Source organism: Eretmochelys imbricata, chromosome 12, assembly GCF_965152235.1.
Source record: "Eretmochelys imbricata isolate rEreImb1 chromosome 12, rEreImb1.hap1, whole genome shotgun sequence".
NCBI lineage: Eukaryota > Metazoa > Chordata > Testudines > Cheloniidae > Eretmochelys > Eretmochelys imbricata.
In genome coordinates, this window is record NC_135583.1 from 24,466,778 (window position 1) to 24,488,629 (window position 21,852).

The following is a 21,852-nucleotide window of genomic DNA, read 5'->3' on the forward strand; positions in this document are numbered from 1 at the left end:
GCTATGGAAATACTTTCATTAAAGCAATGAAAAAAAATTAAAGCTGAGTAAGAGAGTAAAAAATTGTTACCTACCTTTTCATAACTGTTGTTTTTCGAGATGTGTTGCTCATGTCCATTTCATTTTAGGTGTGCGCACTGACATCCATAGTCATCAGAAATTTTTGCCTAGCAGTATCCCTAGAATCGGCTGTGGCGCCCCCTTGAGTGCCGCACTCGTGCGCTGGTATATTAGGCACCGCTGGTCCCACGCCCTTTCAGTTCCTTGTTGCCAGCAACTCTGACAGAAGGGGCAGGAGGGCAGGTAATGGAATAGACATGAGAACACATCTTGAAGAACAACAGTTACGAAAAGGTAGGTCACCATTTTTTCTTCTTCAAGTGCTTGCTCATGTTCATTCCATTCTAGGTGACTCACAAGCAGTATCCTCAGAGGTGGGCTCAGAATTCACGGTCTTGTGGCTTGCAGCACTGCTCTACCGAAGCCAGCATCATCCGAGGCCTGCTGGGTAAGTGTGTAATGGGACCTGAATGTGTGGACGGGCAACCAGTTAGCTGCCCTGCAGATGTCCTGGATAGGCTCTTGGGGTAGGAAAGCTGCCTCAGAGGCTTGCACTCTGGTTGAATGGGCGGTTACAAATGCAGGAGGGGGCACCTTTGCCTGATCGCAGCAGCAGCGAATGCAGGCAGTGATCCAAGAAGAAATTCTTTGAACAGATACTGGACAACCTTTTATCTTGTCAGCCACCACAACAAACAATTGCATCGACTTGTGGAATGGCTTGGTTCTTTCAAAGTGGAAGGCTAGCGCTCTCCTGATATCTAGGAAATGCAACCTAGTCTCCTTCTTCAATTATGTGACTACGGAAAAAAGACATGTAAGTAAATGTCCTGGCCCACATGAAACTGTGGCAAGAAAGCCAGGTATGGTCACAGCTGAACATTGTCTTTGTAAAAGACCGTAAAGAGTGGTTCCGAGGTAAGCGCCCTAATCTCAGAGACTCAGAGATGTTATTGCAACCAAGAATGTGACTTTCCAGGAAAGGAGAAGGAGAGAACAGGAAGCCAGAGGACCTTAATAGATGAAAGGGACAGGCCGTGGAGCTTGAGATGCAGAAGGTAGTCCAGGATTAATTGCGGCGAGGCCCGCTTGGGCCGAATGCCTTTATCTGAGGACCAACAAGCGAACCGCTTCCATTTGGTCAGGTAAGTTGATCTGGTGGAGGGCTTTCTGCTGCCCAACAGGACCTATTAGACACCGGCCGAGCACTCGTGCTCCTCCACATTTAACCACCCAGCAGCCAAGCCTCCAGGTGTAGCACCGTCAGGTTCGGATGCAGAAGACTACCATTGTTTTGGGAGCAGAAAAGCATCTGACAGTGAGTCTCTGTCAATCCCCTGAATCGAGCAGAAAACGTGGCACTTCTTATTCTGTCTGAATGTAAACAGGTCCTCCTGGGGAGTCCCCCACCTCTGGAAGACGAGGCTGACAACTTGTGGATGGAAGGACCACTCATGGTGAGAAGAGAAGGTCCTGCTGAGGCAATTGGCCCCGGGGAGGTGTGTGGCTACGAGATGTATGTTGTGTTGTACACAGAAGTCCCAAAGCCTGAGGGCTTCTTGGCAAAAAGGCAGATGATCTGGTTCCACCTTGCTTGTAGATATAGAACATAGCCTCTGTACGGTCCGTCAGGACCTGTACCACCCTGCTTTTATGTGAGGCAGGAAGGTTTGGCAGGTCAAGTTAACGGCTCTGAGCTCCCTGACATTGATGTGTAGGGAGCGATCGTGACTAGACCAATGACCTTGCATACTGAGATCGCCCAGGTAGGCTCTCCACTGCAGGTCCAAGGCATCAAAGATGTGGGTCACTGATGGGGATGGAGATAGAGATGCCGCCGCACCGGATCCCAGGATCGGCTGTTTATTAGCCTGTCGTCAAGGTATGGGTAAATTTGAACACCTCAACACCTCAGGTAAGCAGCCACTGGCTCTATGCACTTTGTGAACACTCTCAGGCTGAAGGGACAGAAGGGCAGCACAGTGAATTGGAAATGGCACTGGCCCAACACAAAATGGAGGAAGCGTCTGTGTCCTAGGAAAATGGAAATATGCATCCTTGAAGTCAAGGGTAGCATACCAGTCTCCCAGGTCCAGGGAGGGGACGATGGAGGCCAGGGAGACCATGCGAAACTTCAACTTCTTGAGAGACTTGTTGAGGTGACACAGATCCAGAATGGGTCTGAGGCCCCCTTTTGCTTTTGGGAGTAAAAAGCTTTCCCTTTCATGTCTTGAGGGACCTCCTCCACTGCCCCCAGGCACAGAAGGTTCTTGACCTCTTGAACGAAGAGTTGCTTGTAAGAAGGGTCCCTCAAGAGTGACGGGGAAGGAAGATGGGAGGGATGGTCAGCCACGAACTGCAGGGTGTAACCTGAAGATATTATGTCAAGCACCCAATGGTCCAGGGTCAGCCGTGACCAGGCCGACTGGAAGGGGCGCAGGTGGCTGAGGAAAGAGTAGGAGGGTGGATCCTGGGATGTGACTGGGCGCAGTCCTCGTGCGCACCCTCAAAATGCCTGTTTCTGGCTTCCTTTGTTACTGGAAGTGCCAGGCTGAGGAGATGAATGGGAAGACGACCAGTGTCACTACTTAAATCCTTTGTCTCTGTCCTTTTTCCTGTAGGTACTCAGGACCTACACTGGGGAGGCAGAGGACAGAACAACTCAGGGGTCTGAAGGCCCAAGGAGTGGAGGGTGGCACGGGAGTCTTTAAGGCCATGGAGCCTTGCGTCCGTGAGCACAGAGAAGAGCCCTGCTCCCTCAAACAGGAAGTCCTAAATGGTGGTCTGCATCTCCTGGGATAACCCAGAGGACTGTAACCAAGAGCTGCACCTCATTACCACTGCAGAGGCGACAACCTTGGCTGCTGAGTCCGTAGCGTCCCAGGCCATCTGGAGGGCACCTTTTCCTACCACTTCACCTTCCTCCACTAAAGTGGCAAATATCTGGGCTCGGTCCTGCGGGAGGGCCTCCCTGAATTTGCTAAGGGAGTCCCATAGATTAAAACTGTACCTGCCTAACAGGGCTGGTGGTTAGACACCCAAAATGGAAGGCTTGCCATTGAATAAATTTCCCTGCCAAATAAATCCAATCTCTTGGCATCTTTGCTTTTTGGCGTGCCACTCACCTGTCCCTGCCTGTCCCTTTCGTTAACAGTGGACATGACCAATGACCCTGCTGGAGGGTGCGTGTACAGATATTCAGATCCCTTTGCAGGGACGTAGTACTTATTTCCCTCCTTTTTAGAAGTAGGCAGAATGGAAGAGGGGGTCTGCCACAGCAATTTTGCAATCTTAAAGACCCCTGGGTGGACGGGCAGCGCAACCCAGGCCGGGATGGAGGATGACATATCTCATTAAAGAGGTCATCGGACTCCTCTGCTGATTCCTCAATCTCCAAGTTTAAATTGGTATCCACCCTTTTAAGGAGGGTCTTGTGCTCCTTGAAGTCGTCAGGGGGACTGCCAGTTTGGGAGGGGACCATTACCGCTTCGTCCGCAGACACCTCAGAGGAAGGGGCGGTTCCCCTTCCTCCTTTAGGGATGGCTCCTTAGGCGTTGGAGCCTGCTGTGCTGTCCCTGAGTTGGACTCGGCACTGTGTTCCGACTTCGGTGCCATTGGTGCCAGGGGCAGTTTGTCCAAGGCGACCAGGGAGCAAAGGTGGGAATACGGGACCAGCATCACAGGCACACCCCACAGATTCCAGTATGGCCATTGGTCAGACCACTGTCCCTGCTGCCATGCCACCACTGCGGATGCCATACTGGTCTCGTGGGTTGGCGGTGATTCACCCTTCCTTGGAGAGGGAGTGAACTCCTGGTCCAACTCGGACCATTGCCCCTCTGGTGACCAGGGTGGAGCCGTGGAGTCCTTAGACTGCTGACTGATCCTCATCAGCAATTGGTGAGAAGAGGGCGAGGATCAGTGTTTGCCCGACGAGCAGTACCGGGGAGGTGGAGACCGGTGCTGTGACTGGAAGCGATCCCGCACTGGTGGGGACCGATGCCTAGGAGACCATCTAGGCGATGGTGACCTGCGCCATGGCGACATCTGGTGGGAAGTTTGCTGGTACCGAGGGTATGGGGACTGGTGCTTTGAGTCCAGTGTCCCATGCCTTGTAGGGGGAAAGCACAGCATCAGGGATGTGGGCCTTCTGAGGATGCGGAGGCAGTGTCCTAGACTGTGGCGATGAGGAGCCACGCCTGCAATCGGGGACCGAGGACGCTCCCCTGCCTTAATGGGGTGGCCCCATGACCAGCTTGCCCTTGGACGTTGAGGTCTTAGCTGAGTCTGACACCTGGTGTGGCATCTGTGGCCGGCCTACTTGTTCTTTAGCCGGCCACAGATGCAATGGCAATGCAGGGCAATGAAGGCCCTAGGAGAAGCCAGGGTCCCCTGCCGCTCCTGGGAGTCGGAAGCAGATCCATGGCTGGGCTTGGGGGTCTGACTGCAGCAGTACCATCGTGAAGCTCCAGGGTGGGCATGTGGCCTGACATAGGTCCTTTGCCCGAAGCCCCTCTCCCTTCTGGTGCCGAGGGGCTCTTCTTCTTTTGCCACTTCTTGGGCACCAGGGAGGGGGAACAGTGCCCGGTGGGGCCTGGTGCCGGCAGTGCACTCTGCACCAATGCCAAGGTACTGGGAGCGGGGTCCAAGTGGGAGGGATGCAGGATGAACCGCAGCCTCTATGAGGAGGGCCCTCAAGTGGATACCCCGCTCAAAAGTTCTTAACAGGTTCTGCCCTTGTTCTTTCAAGCACTTCAAACAGCTGTCCTGGGGATCACTAATAGGCATCGGCCTGTTGCATGATGAGCATGGTTTGAAGCTGGGGGAACAGGGCATGCCCTGCTTCAGGGTGAAGTCCCAGCTGGGACTCTATCAAACAAACCTAACACTTTATTCAACGGTTAAGTACCTACGAATGATATACAAAGAAGATAGACAATGGGTTTTAAAGAACCACGAACACTCTTACAAAGCAAGACAAGGTGCTCCGACCAACTGTCATGGGCAGTAAGAAAGAACTGAGAGGGCGTAGGGCCGGTGGTGCTTAATATACCAGAGCATGAGCGCGGCACTCAAGGGAGTGCCACAGCCGACCCTATGGATACCACGAGGCAAAAATCTCTGACAACTGTGCACATGGGCGCGCACACACCTAGAATGGAATCAACATGAGAAAGCACACTAAGAAGAAGATCTGATCTACTATCTGTTTTAAACTATCAAACAAAGTAATTCTTTTACTATGTTCACAAAAACAGTAACTGATTATTATTAAACAACCTCCTTCTGCATTTTCTTAGTCACTTTCTTTCCTTTAACACAGGCTCTGTAGTGCCTACATCCTGTAGTTCCAAAATCCTATGATTCATGCTCATTCCCTAATTCCTAATTCACTCCTGCGCATCCTGAAGCTATCCTTAAACTATGTGCCTAAAGTGTAAAAGTGCTAAAATTACAGGATTTCCTATGCCCATTTACTTTATTGGTAAATTATCCAACAATACAATTTTTAGTTACCCAAAGATTTTAAATGGGGGCAAGTTATACATGCTTGAAAGAGAAAGTTGTATAATGAACACAAAATGATCCTTGAGATCTTAAACATATCTCTAAAGACCAAGCACTGACTGATCAAAGTATTACAAGGTTTCTACAGAAACATGAAAATATGAAATATACATATAAATGCACTCTCAAAACTCATGCCCAGTTTTAAAACATGTGGCAAAGTTAGCTACATAGCAATTTCTCTCATTTGTAGGAGGATCCACTCAAACAAAAGAAAAAAAGTTGCAGCTGTCCCTCAAAATATGCAAAAAGCAAAGAAGACATGAAACCGACCATACATAAACACTCAAGTTCATCATTCCTAAAGCTGCTAGTGAAATACAGCATATATAAACAAAATGCTCATATATTGCTAAATGCTTCTCCCCCACTGTTCAGATAACCCCTCTAAGATATACTACAAGTTATTAAAATACCAAAATTATTGCAAACATTATATAACAATTGGTATTTTTAGTGCTTGATTCTATTCAATTAAAGAAGAAAAGCAATGAAATAGAACAGTGACTATGAGTAATGAGCTGCTTCTGTCAGATAAACGCCCAGGCAAAGGGATGGCTTTTAGTCATGTTCCAACTGGGACACATTTATCCAGTGACAATGTTTCATTGCAATTACTTTATTTCTATTTCAATAAAATGATTGATGTAGAGATCAGCATTAAGGACACTGGGACTATAGACTGACAATAGCCCGTTGTGCAACTGTAGAAAAACTTCATTCTGATTGACATATGAGGTCAAACAGGTTTAGTGTCTGGGTTGTGTTTTTCGGGGGGAGAAGAGGGGGTTCAATATTTAAAGTATACTACATATCCAGCATATATGTTTTATATTTTTAAACTGGCGTTTTAAATAAAGCACTTAAATGTATGTTTTAAATTGTATTGGATATGTAAATAATCTAAAACAAAACTTCTGCAATAACTGCAAAAAAAATTGAAAATACATTCAGTTTTCAGGTCAAGTTCTTTTTATATGTTTCATCTTTCAAATTGCGTGATAAATCAGTTTAATTAGAAAACTCTGAAAACAAAGGCTTAAAGAGTATCGGGGACATCCGATCCATAATTTATCATACACTCTTGTCAGTACTGAACCCTTGTCCCAGTAGGGTGTTAGAGGACAGTGGGAGATTCTAGTTCACATTTATTGTTGGTTCAGAAGGCTCAGCCATTTAACCTTTAGTTGCCAATTTTGACAAAATGGGATTTCTCCAACAAATATAATGGAAAACAAAATGTTATAGCTTTTGCTAAAATATGAAAGGGTAAATACGTCAATGGAAAAATACAACTCAAATTAATCAATTCAACTTTAAGGAGAAGACTTTTTGTGCACCCCTGTCACGAAATGTAGTATACAATTGACCCGAACTATTCGATATTCTAAAAAAATATATTCTTCATTCCAAAAATTTATTACTTTCCAGCTAATGTTGCTTAGGTACAAACTGAAAAAGCCAAGGAAACCATTAATTAAGGCAGTCTTGGTGCATATCCCATATCACCCAAACAGCTAGACTCCTTACCCCCCAAAAAACACTTGCTTCCAAGTTATGAAGAACACACCACCTTTACAACTACACCTGAACACAAAACCTGAACTCTGACAACTACAGTAGAATTTTCTGAAGAGCTATGTGCCCTGAGAAAGCATACCAAGTGCTATTTTTTAAATTGGGAATGAATTGAGGTCCAAAGTTCTTCTCTCGCTTTCAAGTACAATATAGTAGAAAGGAGATTCTTTCTGCACCACTGCTAGCTCCACCAATCTCTTCAAGTTCAATTCAGACTTTCCTTCTGATTTCCTCCCCTACAGTTCCACCTCACATCCCTCATCTACCTTTACTCTCCCTCCTGCACATACTGTAGCCTCAATCTGATGCTGTTGAGCTGTGGTCTCAGAAGGGGGTACCAATTTTCAGACAGCCACCTGTTGACATTCTTAGTGATCCACAGAATCATGAGACTCCTTCCTGTAAATTTCCAAAGGTAGCCATTTGTAGAAGGCTCCTTTAAGTGATTCCCTCCTTTCCCATGTGCAATGCCCCAAATCCAAGGATCTTGATCTTGTTGCAACAGAGATACTTTGAATGCTTCTGAGAGACTAATATATATTTTTGAAGGATTTAGCATCTGCCTGAAGTGGAAATCACAATGCAACTTTAACTAAGGAGCTACAAGAGCACCTCCATAATTTTGCATGCATTAAGATGAACAAATCAGTGGTGGAGCAATATTTAAAAGGACATCTGGATCAGAAATTGTATGCAATAGAAAGTGACCACATATAAAACATAGCATTATCTAAACATATTCAGCAACTCTATTCTAAACTTCCAGCCATGCTAACGGAGTACCTGTCAAGTTTATCTGAACTGCTAAATAAATTCTCTCACCCTATAAATTATCTTTGACTCTCAAGATTTGTATGGACAAGAAAATGGAAAAGGAGTTTAATAGTAGACTTATCTAAGTACCCGTTCAAAATGCTTGAAGTAATCTTGCTTCATATAAGAAATACTGCAGTACTATGATACCAACCCTGACTGCCTCACACGCAAACAGTCTGTGACATTTATTCTGAAGTGCTAGCTGTTATAGTTTCAGAGTAACTGCACCTGTATCCCCTCCTCTGTTGCCCACTCCGGGAATGCCCAGTCAGGTCTCAGGTCTCTGAAATCACCTGCTCATTGTCCTTCTGACCAGGGGCTTTAAGTCTGCACAGTTTACACTGTGATACGCCCATTAAGTCAGTCTGACTAAAGGCTTTCTCTCAGAGGGCTATGAACAGCGTATTGCCAGTAGTTACAAATTACCATACAAACAAGCACATTTATTCTTAAGGAAAAAACATTACAGATGAAACATAATAAAAACAATGAACAGATTTAAACACATCATCTTTAAATATACCAGGAGTCACCCATCTGTCTTATGGGGTCCTAGTGGGAAAAAGTCCTTCCAACCCTTCCACAAGAGTTGGGGCCCGCCTTTGACTGAAGGTCCTGTCCATTTGCTGGAGGAGAAAATTTAAATCCAGCCTTTTTATATCAAAAGCCCTCTTTTGGTCTGTTGGTCTCTGGAAAACCCAGTTTGAACCAGTATATGCAAGCCTCTTCAGGGGGTGGTATCTCTGTGGAGATGTTCGCAACGTAAGTGATTCACCTCAATCACCCCCTACTATTTTGGGTTCCTGGAAGACTTGTGATACCCCCCCCATTGCATACAATCCTTGGACCACCATGATACATAAACTTAATAAAATATGGTCCCCAACAATATTACAAGGGATTGCAATATCTGTCACACTAACATCATGAGAGCCAGTCAGTTTGCTCTAATCTAGGTATAACAGTGACTATCTGAATCTCCAGGTTCAACCCCAGGTCAATATACCAGTGTGAAACCAGCGATTAGGACAATGCTAGTTCATATAGAACTCATGGGTTCAGCCCCACTCTTGGGCAACACTTAACTTTAATATTTTTTTAAACAAGATGTTACTTTGATAAGGGGAACAGGGGATGGATTGTAGCTTTTTTTAATACCAGAAAAATGAGGGGGAAAATTAAAAGCAACAATTTATAAGAAGTTTCTTGAAATGTATAACAAACTCTTTCAACCTAAACTTCATTAATACGTATATCTTGGGCCATAACTATTAGTGATATACACACTGAACTGGTCTATATCATAACAAGGCACTTAAGCTTATGTTTAATTTTGAGTATTTGAGTAGCTCCATTGATTTCACAGTGACTACCAATGTGTTCTATGCACTTCATAGAGAGTTTAGCACCTTGCAAGATCAAGCACCTAATTCAGAAACCTTGACTCTAAATTATTAAAGCTTCTGCATGGGAACTTCCTTCTTCTGTGTGTACATATATATATATATATATATATATATAAATATAAATATAAATAAGTCCATACTCTAAATGTTTATGCGGCTGTCACAGGTTTCTGCACTAAGAGACTTTCCCTCTCCTAAATTGTGCGGGAACTGCAGAAGAGGAACTCAGCTACTGCACATCTCCATCTCATACTGATGACTCTAATACAGCTTTATTTTATCTAAAAAGTGTTCCTTTTTTTCTTTTAAAACATTATTACACTACCAAAGTAGTGAAATGAATATGCAACAGAACAAAGAATCGGCTTATTAAGCTTCCATTACTCTGATATGTTAATGACCAGGTGCCTTCAAGACAAATTTCAACTTCACACTTCTTTTCAGTACATGGACTACTGTACAGAAGATTATTCATACTAGAGTAATGTTTATTATTAACACAAGTTATTAATAAGAGTAATGTATAGTAGCCTGTAATATATTAAGCTGCAATAGTAGGATGCAGTATGTATTTTTCCTGTTTATTTTTTAAAGGTTCTGAAAAACAAGTAGCTTATCTGTCATAAGTAAGGTTTTGTTTTCTCAGCTCCACACTAATACATTTAAAATGCTTAGTTAAAAACCAATTTAATTAGCAAAAATCCACTCTGCTGTCTCTTCAGTTAATTTGCTAAATGAAAAACTAGAAAGCCTTAGTTATAAAACGGTTGTTAAGACAACATTAATGATACTGTTAAAATGGAGGAATCGTGGGTACCAAAACGCAAAAGCTTTCTAAGACAAAATAGTATGTTACTATAACTTACGTATATTACAAAGTGTTGTAACTAATATTGTAACAAATTAAGCAATATTAACATTAATGTTCTATGGCACCTTATAATTTGGTTTATCTTAGGTTGGTGTTAACATATAAATAGATTGCTATGGAGTTCCTCTAGAATTACATATGATATATATATGAACAATAAAATAATTCATCAGAATTAATGCTATTAAAATAAACCTTAAAGGAAGTAAAAACAATGTTTATAAAATGGCACCCCTCATATCAAGTTTTAAATTAATAGTTCCTTTGGTATTCATTGTAGTAATGCCTAGACCTTTTAAATGTTACTTAACTTCTCTGTTCCTTATGGTGTTACAGAATGTTGATTTTTAAAAGAAAGTAAAAACTAAATCTTTGCATGTTATTTTCATTCCCAGCATGAAACATAAGAATAAAAAAATGTCAAACAGTAAAGGGAGAGGCTTCTGTTGGAATGTCTACTGTAAAACATGCAATAAGGAATTTACCAGATTCTGCTGGGAGAAGTAATAAAATAAACAAGTTACAAAAAAAGGCATAGGAAAAGAAAGGTTATAAACTACTTACCATTCCGCAATTTCAGGATGAAGAATTTTATTGTTCACATTAAATCTAACAAAAAAAACCCAACAACACACCAGAATTAAAAACTAGCAATACTATGAATTGTGGATGCCAGAATTTTTTAAACACAATACCAAAATGCATTTTACATAGTGTCTCATCTGAGCACATGATAACTAGTACAGTTTTAGTTATCAAATAATGTACTGCATCATAATTTTTAAAAACGTATTTAGGTTCCCAATCCTGCAAATGCATGTGCTTATCTTTACCCATGTCAGTAGTCCCATTGAAGTCAATGGGATTAATTATATGTATACATTTAAACCCATGTTAAAGCATTTTCAAGATCAGGCTCAGAGGGCATACATGCTAGTTGTCCCTATCTAGGAGTGAGGTTTTTTTATAAATAGGTAAAATATAATTTTCCATTTTTATCCCTCAAATACACTTGACTAAAATTAAAATGGTGAATGTTTCATGTTCATCCCTAAAGTTCTTTAGCAGTTTCAAATCTTGGGGAAATCAAATAATATTTAAACAAACTTGTCAAAGGTGAACTGCACAGAGAAAAAATAAAAAAGGATGTGTCCTCTTTGTGCTTCTCTGTGATGCATAAAGGGAATGTGAAGGTTCCAACTCCCCACAACCACCTCTCAAGACACTGTGGAAGGAGGGGCTCTCTTTGTTTCCTACATTAGACATTTACATCTTGTCAAAGACTGATAACTAGAGCAGTTGTTGTCATTTCATATTACAAGAGCCAGCAGAGTAAAGGTTGAGACATTAAGCAGGGAGAAGGGATTTTGTTTTTGTTGTTAACACTTCATTTCAATGACTACTAAACATTTTGAATAAAAGGACAATCCCGTGCCATGAGCTCTTCAATTAGAGTTTGAGAGCTCACAATGAAAATGCTCCGGGATGTCCCACCCCAATAGACCTTTCAGTGAAGCTAGGGAAAACAGACTAGAGGTTCCTCTCACCATTTCCGAAGTATTTTAAAAAAAAAAGTGCACGCGCCTTTCAGGACTTCTTTATATATATCATAAGGCACCAAAAAAGCACAAACCCAATTTTTAAGGGATTAGTTCCTTTAAATGTCTGGGGGTTCAGATGGCAGAGCAACAACCTATCAATCTATGAATACAACAAACAAAAGTATTTCTACATGTGCTCATGAACCGATACAATCTAAAAATGTGAGGGTCAGGGGCTTTGTATTCCTACTTCAAGAGCATGAGACAGAAAATGCCAACTTATCTCAGACTTCAACAAATACAACTACATGTTGCACCATATTCAATATTAAGGGTCTTCATTTAGACACCCCCACAACATGAAAACCACAATTCAGCATTCTGCATCATTATAGAAAACAACTGGTCACTTGGAAACATGAGAGAGTCTAGTTTTATTTTCTTCAAGAACAACATCTGAACATCACCCCAGTAACTGCTGTTAAAGTAGTTCTATACAGAAGTAATCCTGGGACGCAAGAGCCAGTTAAACACAAATGTACACAGAGAAAAACAGATGAACAAGGTAATAAAGTTAATATAGAGAGGTTCAATGAACAAAAGATTGAATTCCATCTCTGGCTGAAGAGTATTCCACCATGCCCCTAAAGAGAGATTAAAGGAAACAAGATATGAAAGGATATAAGCTGCAAATGACATAAGTGACATCAATACAACAAATGAAATGCAAACTCAGAGCAGACTGATGAAGAAAAATAGCACAAAGAGATATTGTAACAAGGCAGAAAGTTGCACTAGCAGCTCTATTTAAACTTTCATAGACAAATACAGCGTTGTAGCCATGTTGGTCCCAGGATATTATAGAGACAAGGTGGGTGAAGTAATATCTTTTATTGGATCAATTTCTGTTCATGAAAGAGACAAACTTTTGAGCTACACAGAGATCTTCTTCAGGTTTGGCCCCAGCTTGTCTCTCTCACCAACAGAAGTTGGTCCAATAAAAGATATTACCTCATCCACCTTTGTCTCTCTAATGGACAAGTACAAAACAGCCAATGACATGAGTAGGAAAAAAAAGCCCAATTTCTGAGGGGAAAGGTTAAGAGACCATAAAGGACAGGGAAGGCAAGCACCTAGGAAAGATGAAAATACATATCTAGTCAGCCAACATACTGGCTCTCCTGTGAATCGGAGGTTGTCTTATTAAATTTATAACCATAACAAAAGATACAAGGATGCAAAATTACTCAAACCAACCAAACAAGAGATCAAACTCAAAAAAAGGCAGCCAAATGCAAAGGACTGAATGAAACAAAAAGAAATATAAGCCTCTTTCAGAAGATCTACTTAGGACTGAGAGAACAAAAAAGCCAGAGGCAGATGAGTCACTAAATAGATTTGCAGAAGTCACTACCTTTGTAGAGAAGAGTACCTATTCCAGAGCACGACGTTGAGGCAACTGCCTAAGATATGGCACCTAAATACCAGCTGTGGTCAGCAGGCACATGGGAAAAGCCAGAAAACAGAGGAATGGCATGAATAAGGGACCAGAGGTCACAGTCAGGACTTCAGTTTTATCTCTCATCTGAGGTCTGGTCTACACTACAGACCTATATTGGTATAACTACGTCACTCAGGGGTGTGAAAAATCCACACTCCTGAGCAACAGTAGCTATACCAACCAAACCATCCCTCCTTATTTCCCCCATCCTCCCCATCCCCATGTAGACAGTGCTATGGTGGCAAGAGAGCTTATCCCACCAACATAGCTATCGCCTCTTGAGGAGGCAGATTAACTACGCCAACGAGAGAGCTCTCTCCCATCAGTGTAGAGCATCTTCATTAAACTGCTACAACACTGCTGCAGCGTTTTAAGTGTAGACATGACCTGAAAGATAGCGTTGCAGATACCACAATGATAGGTACAGAATAGCAGCTTAGAACACAATGGTGGGGAATTGGCTCAATCATAGGGAACAGCATCATCTATTCTACACAGTTCATCCTTGGAAATCTATCAGCTAAGAAATGACCTGGCTCAATCCTTTGTTAATGCTGACAGGCTCACAACACAAGCAGTACGGCTGCAGGCTATCCCTACTTATGACTGCAAGGGCGCCCGTACTAATTACTCAAATTATACTTCACTTTAATTAGCAATGAGGGAGCTGAACAAACTACACTGTAAAGGTACTTCCCTAAGGGGAAGAACATGTAGTCATTAATATGGATGCACAAATAGCAGAGAAGCAAAAATATTTTATATAAAGTATTACATAAATATTCCAGTTTATTCTTCTAAAAAGTTTAGATTATACTTGATAGCAGACAATTATACTCTAAAAAAATGAACCCCCGGCTGTCCTTCTGCTAAGAGGATCATATAAACCAATCCAATTTTAAATCTCACTGCAATTTGCAAATTGACAACACTTGGAAAATCTGACACATGGACTGGAGGGAGAAGGAAAACTGACATTTTGCTGTGGCTATACAATCTGTAACATGTGTTAATATCCCCAATTAATCAACACAGCTAAGATATATTATATTTAACTGCATGTCCAAACAGAATTAATTTTGTGCCCAGTTCTTTAATAAACATGGCAATTTCATGCATTTCCAAAAAGTCAGTCTACGTATCCTGAATAAGCAGCCACTGTAAATGCTTTTCCTGCTTACAAAATACGCTGATCAGAAACTCTTCATGCATGTATGATAAAAAAAACTATAGAAATCTTACACTTGTCAGCGTATCAATTAAAGATACAAGACCAAATCTCCCTCCCTCTATTATGAAATGTCAAACCCTTCCTGAAAATGTACTAGGCCTGCATCAGAGAGAGGAACCTTGCAGAGTAATCTAAAGGTCAGTCTTGCTCTGTCAGACCAACAGGTGACATTCTGAAAGCACCAAACATTCCAACAATTTTTAAGGAGATGTCTGAATCTCTTACATCAAATAATTTTGAAAAAAAAAAATCACACTTCAATATGTCTTGTAAGTAAAAAAGATTAATTCAATGCCTTTTTAAATTAAACCACAGCACTGTAGTTTGTATGAACATAATCTGATGTTTGAGCTGTATTATTTTATAGTGCTTATACTCAAGATAAGAAAGCATTTTACAAGCATTATGTTTCATTACAGTCATGTGAGGCAGGTAAATCACTGTGCCTATTTTACAGTTGGGAAAACAGGTAGAGGCTATGTTACCTGTCCAAGGTTAAAAATCAAGTAAGTTTCAGAAGCATGAACAGGAACCAGGTTTCATAAGCAGTCTCCTACTGTAAACAATTTAAAAAACACTTTTCTCCCTATGGAGGACTATGATACCGCACATGAGTATTCATTAGTGAACAGAAACATTTACAAAGACAAACAATTCTGTACTTTTACAAGTTGCAGCTAACATACCAACTGCTTTTTAGTTCTTCAAAATGTACAGTCTGAAGTTAAACAGGAGAACAAGTGATGGCTATACTATAGGAAATGGTAATGTGAATCATTATTAGAGGTTCATTTCTGCAGATACATAAAAGTGAACCTGCTCATCACTGGCAAGACAAAGGCAATCTAAGGTTGGCCTTTCAGCCAAGGTAGAAATAACCCAGGGATCAAAATGGAGACACGGTAATTGCTCTGAAGTGGGAAATTAATAAAATAGCTAAGATAATTAATGTTCAAGGAGACATTCCAAACGTTGAAGAAGTGACGCAAGGAAGCAACATTATTAGGACAAGTAAGAGGCAGCTTCTGTCAGGAGCAGATGAACATCCTGAAAATAGAGAACAAGATTTAACTGCTTTACGAAGTGATATTATTTCTAATATTATCCATAGCAAAAAAACACTGGAGCACAGCAAACATGGAAGACAACACACAAATGGAACGAAGTAAAACAAGAAGGGGTCCTGAAAAGCAAATTCATCTTCACCAGGTCTCTAAAATATTGAGATAATCAAGAATATGGGAACAACATACATCTTCATAAATAGCCCAGAAAGTCTAGATAACCTATGAATAGCAAGAGCTAAAAAGACTGCATACTATTTATGTGAGGGAGAGTATAGGTTCTGTCAAACAGTCCAGCTCGAGTCATATTTAAAGACATCACAATTCATGTAAACATATAGGCAAGCATTTTAATAAAGCAAAGAGTTGGAGAAATAAGAACTTGGGTAAAAAATTAAAGGTGTTTCAAGTTTATTACAAAAGAAATCAAAGTAATGCACAGAAATATTTTTTACAGTTACAAGAAATTACAAATACAGCAGATTTCATTTGGAAGCTCTTTTTCCCCCACAGTTCAATCAGTTAGCAGCACTTAATAGCAAGACTCTCTATTGTGGTCAAAGAAATTAAGCAACTTGTATGGACAGAACTGACAGTCTCTTGAGAAGATACAACTACAAATTAGGGAGAGAAAGGGAAAAAGTACAATGCCAAGTGGTTTAAGAGCTGAGGGCATGAAATCTGTCAAAAGAGGCAAGATGCAGTAAATCTCCAGCATATTCAACAAAAATCAGTGAATAATCTTTTATATGGGGTGGGGAGGAATGAGGGAGAGAGTCTGAAAAGCATTACTCACATCTGTCAGAAGCAATAAAAAAAAGTATCTTTGTGCCTATGGTTGTAGAAGAAGGAGTTTAATTGGAGTTCTCAAACAGAGAGACCTGCCTACCAAATAGCTAGAAGTCTCTCCTGAAAAGGTACAGATGTTGTCCTATGGAAGTAAACAGGAGATGTAATTACCATAAGCAGGGAAGGCAGTGATAAACAATTATTTAGACCCCTTGAGTGCCCCAGGACACACACTAGCAAAGAGTAAAAGGATACAAGCCATATGCCAAATGGGGTAGATTCCTACTTCAATATAGACTAGTAATGGAATGTTTCTGGAGCACTACTCAGTAGTAGCAACTCCACACAGTTATACACACTGCAACAGAAAGCAACCTTTCATTACCTCAGACAGATAAGGAATCCTATTGCTTCAAAACAGCCTGGGTATGGTATTCCTGGGAAGAATTGCCTTGAGGTTTAAGACTTTTTAAATTATACATATATAGAGAGGTCTTTAGTTCCTATCTCAGACACAACACTCCACCCAATTGTACAGAGTCCACATACTCTTGGAGAACATACAGTACAAGATCAACTCTAGTAGAAAGTTTGCTTATTTTGGCCTCTGGATTAGAGCAGGCCTGAAGTAACTTAGCATAGCAACAAGATTTTGATTATACACAGAAACAAAGTATTCATAAGAGACCTTCTGTGACCTGTCAGCCCTGTGTTCTCGGGGAACCAGGGTGCAGTATCAAGCCTGTCTGACTCACAAAGACCCTCCGCAGCCTCTGCTTGAACCAAAACCGATCAGAAGACTTACAAAAAGCAATGAAAAGGCAGCGTGAGACACACCTAAACCCCTCCGGACAAGGATGACAGGATTAAGGCAACTCCCCAGCCTCATTTGCATCAGAGATGGGACAGGGAGTCATCTCCATTAGCATACAGAATGGAGAACAGAGATTCCAAGGCAAGAACTGCAATGAACTCTGGGACCAGAAAAGCGGGGAAGCATTGCATGATGGGGGATCTCTGCTCCAGATGTTAATGAACCCATGCCTGCACACACCCAGTTCAGTAGTTATCAGGCCAATTTTCATCATAAATCCTTTACTGGTATCCAAAATTGCATTGTGAGCTCCCGTGAAGGAACACTGCCCATAGCCAGGAATGATCAGTTCCTATTGTCTAGCCTGAACAAAACAACTCTGGTATACTCCCTTGAGCCAGCAGTTTACCCATAAACAAATCTAGTGTTCTCCCTTGAACCACTGTTGTTTCCCTACAAAAAAACCTAACAAACTCAAGTAAGTGTTCTGATGCCTGGATCCAAAATCTGTATCAGTTCCACTGGGACTACTACTTCTCCTGACTAATCGTGCTGGGGGCCCTGCCTGTCTACAGCACTCCAGACCCTCAGTTACCACCACCACCTGGGAACCCCAACCGGTTCAAGCTTCACAGTGTGGTGAGAACCCAACTCTCTCTCTCTGTTTTTCTTTCTACTCTAGGTATACCTTTCTAACCCTGACTTGTGTGATCAGGTGTAGTTTTCTAAACCTGACTTTTGTAATCAAATTTAAGCTAGATTTAATATTGTAACTGTTTTGTTTGTTTGGCTCTCCTTGTATGGCTATTACCTGGCAATAAATAACTTTTGTGGTTAAGCTGGTTGCTTCCCTTCCTCTCTCCCTCTCTCTCTTTTATGTTTTGGCTTCCCCATTTGCTCTGCAGCAATGCTCCTCTTACCAAAGCTAAAGATCCCAGTAGCATCCAAAAATCCTGTGGGGTTTGTTCATCAAGTGGGTTACTACCAGAACAATTGTACCATGAAAGTGGGGCTAGGGGTGTGCTGAACCTGTGGCATAGGAGGGTGGCAGCCTGAAGTACTGCTCGACCCAGCCTGCTCAGGCGTACTCTATTCTGATGCGGTGCCCGTGGCACAGGAGGGTGGCAGCTTGGAGGTGCTGCTCGACCCAGCCTGCTGAGTCCAGGGACATATAAGGGGTCAGCTTGGGAGTGCTGATTGACCAGGTGCTCTGTTAATATGTGTGTCTGTTCATCTGATTCTGGGGCTGGAGGACCCCAGCCCGGCGGAACCTAGGTCCTGCAGGATAGCTCCATTGGGAGGGAACTTGCAGAAGGGAGAGGTAGCGCTCCGTATGAAAACACAAGTGATACAAGCAGTACATTGATAGAATTACAGAAACCCACTCCCCAGAAGAGTAACCCTAACAAATGAGCGTATCCCAAAGTAACGGGCAAATCTGGTAACACTTCTTCATAATGCTATTAATTCTAGAAGGCAGTACCCCAAGTATGTATTCTGTTTTGAGGGGAAAAAATTGGAAGGAGCTTAATTTTGTGCTCACAAGATTGCATGTATATTATCTGCATGAGCAAACCCTCACTTTATCTATTGGGGGAGGGGAGGTTGGGGCAAATTGTTTTCTAACCTGCATACAAGCAAATGCATGCCCAATATTCCATTTACATATGTAAATGTAGGATTTACACACCCAAGTTAGGCAACAGTAAGTGGACATGTATTTTTACACACACATGCAGTTTAGAAAACAAGACTGTCAGAAGCTAGCTTGAGGATTGGTAAAAATGTAGTCCCTGCCATTTGCTTTCTGTGAAGAATGTGTGAACTTTCCAAACAGAATGATTTAGTTTGTAAACCTAACTCTGAAGTACAACAGATGAAAAACCCGACACCTTGCGTGTTAACCATGAGCACATATAAAAAAATAAAATAAAATGTGTCATGGAGAAAACTGAAAACATATGAGGCGTTTAGTGTATATAGCTCATACAGCCTAAATAAATAAATAAATGGAGTTAATAAGGAACAGGACAAGATACATATAGAATGTGTTAGGGAAATTCTCAAGGAGTCACTGTTTGGAGAGTTAAAAGAGAAATGAGTGTTGCAACAGCTTTCTCCACTCTCTACCAGTTTTTATATTACTATTATTTTGGGACAGGATATATATTTATAAGACTACTGGCATCTACAAATAATTCTATTGGTATAGCAAGAAAGATAGTATGGTAAGGAATTAGAACCTCCTGTTATATTATCCGATGGCCTACAATACATCCTAATTATAACTGATTAAAATCTAGGGTGCTCTTTAAATTAATATATTGATTAGTATGTAGTGTAGTAAGACAGCAGGTCATATCTGCAGGTTTTCTTACAGGAACCCTCCATGCTGTTTTACCTTTTATGTAGTTAACAAATGAGCTGAAAACACTTTATCTGGGTCTACCATCATGCAGATTTATTAAGTTTACAGAAGATACCCGTGAAGCTATTTAACACAGAACTGCAGTGGTAAGCTAAAGAACATATTCTGCTAAATCACCAAATTTGGAAGAGAGTTATGATAGTTTATAGCACTTAGCTTATACTATTACAGGCCTAATGCCCAGGAAGTAGAGTTGGTCAAAACTCAGAATTTCCTTACTGTGGGAAATTTTCAGCATTTTAATGTTTGGTTTTGTTCCAATTTGCAATTAAAAGATATTGTATTTCAAATTTTCCAACAAAATGGAAATCTGTAAAATGGGTGTTTCTAAAACATCTACATACAGTGTTTTCCAAAATGAAATAGAGTCCTTAGGACTCCAGTAGCTGCTGGCTGAAATGGGTATGATTCTTGTCAGTTTCACTCACAGTTGCTATTCTGTAGTGGGCATCTGTAACATTGATAAGAATCATATCAATTTCAGTCAGCAGATGCCTGGACTTCCAGGGTCTATGGCTCTAGGGTAGCCCTCTCACGAAAATCCCCTGGGCCCAGAAAACCCAAGGCTTCCAGACTCCAGGGCCAGCTGCCCTGCTGCCATGGACCCCTGGAACCCCTCTGAGTTGGGGCTCTCAGGCCTTCCAGGATCCCTGCTGTGGAACTGGGAGACTAGACACAGAGCTGCCAGTCCTGAGTCTTCCTGAGTCTCGGGGAGGTGGCTTGGTAGGCTGCAGGAATCAGGCAGTTCGGAGAACCAGCTGCCCCAGAAATCTGGAAACCCTGGGATCCCTTGACCCTCTAGCAGTCCACATGGTGGGACTGCCCTGCAGCTACAGACCTTAGTTGCCTGTCCTAGGACTTCCAGGTCTGCAGCAGGGAGCCTAGAAACACTGACTGTCCCCAGGATTTCAGGCTTCCTTCTGAGGAGCTGGGTAACTAGACACTGAGAACCCCCAAATCTGCCAGGTTCCCAGACTAGCTGGTTCCGCAGGCTGCAGGAAATCAGACAGCCCAAGGAGCCAGCTGGTCCAGGAATCTGCAAGCTCTGGGGTTCCGAGTTCTGGGGCAGTCTGCATGGTGGAGCTGCCCCAGAACCATGGCAGGCTGCCTAGGAACCAGGCAAGTGAACTGGCAGGAAACCAGGCAGGCTTCCAATGGGTGGCTTTCATCTGAAGATTCAACAACAGCGAAATTTCCATGAATTGTTCACTTTCAACTAACTGGTCTTTTCTGATGGAAAAGCATTCTATCGGAAAATTTCCAACAGTTCTAACAGGAAGGAACTTGTATAGGATTAAAACAAGAGACAAGGCCAAAATTACTACTGTAATTGCTTTCTTCAGAAATTTGTGAGCGGACTGAAGAAACAGTTATAAAAAGTAATATACTGAAGTTCAGGTCTAGAGTACTTCAACAATAAAAGAGCCATACTCCTAAAGGTTAAGAAATTGTGCAGCTACTTTATAGATTTATAGGCATGTAAGAGAAGAGACGCGGCTCGTTTAGCTGGCTGTTTCACAGTTTAAGACACAAGCATTGTTGGTATTTTTTTTCCATCCAGTATCTTAAATGTGACATATTTCTAAAAAAAGGGAGATAGATGCATCTTTACATGCGGAATGCCTCCAACGTAAATGATGTATGGTACATTTAGTAGAGATGTCACTCCACACCTCCTGTCTATTTTGGTGTAAGCTTCATGAGTTTTGGAAGGGGAAAAAAAAAATCACTCCCCCAACTTTAGCTGTCACCACCCAATTTGGATCACCATGTTACGTCACAGCTACTATAACATTTATTTGAATTAATCTATAGAGAAATACAGGTCACATAAAAGAAATATTTGTATATATTACATACGTTACATTTTATAGTTTCCCACACAAAAGATCTAGAAGTTATTTAAAATAAACATGATCTCCAAATAGGTTTTCAGATTAAAATTTCAAGGAAGTGGACAGAAGAGCAGCACCTTTTCTTTCGGTTGTACTGTGATAATTTGGGGCAAAGATGCCTAAGAAAGCAATAGGAGACGGACACATCAGAATAGAACACTGGTGTAACAACTGGAAGAGCAGAAAGTCTCAAAAATAGTGTCATAGTCTACATTTTTTTTCCACAGAAAGATTCTGAAAGCTACAGAATCTTTAATTTTTGGTGCCCATTATTCCAGTGTCCTTAATTG

The 21,852-nt window shown here is 41.6% G+C and overlaps 1 protein-coding gene across 3 annotated transcripts in view; it reads right to left on the bottom strand.

Moving 5' to 3' along the window:
- Nucleotides 1–21,852, bottom strand: part of PEPD (peptidase D) — a 223,290-nt gene that overhangs the window by 156,225 nt on the left and 45,213 nt on the right. For 2 of the 3 annotated variants that reach the window (XM_077831256.1, XM_077831254.1), the window contains exon 7: nucleotides 10,864–10,908. The exons of the other annotated variant lie outside the window; for it this stretch is intronic. In XM_077831256.1, the coding sequence (XP_077687382.1) occupies nucleotides 10,864–10,908 (45 nt within the window). The remainder of the gene's footprint in view (nucleotides 1–10,863; nucleotides 10,909–21,852) is intronic. 3 annotated transcript variants of the gene reach the window in all.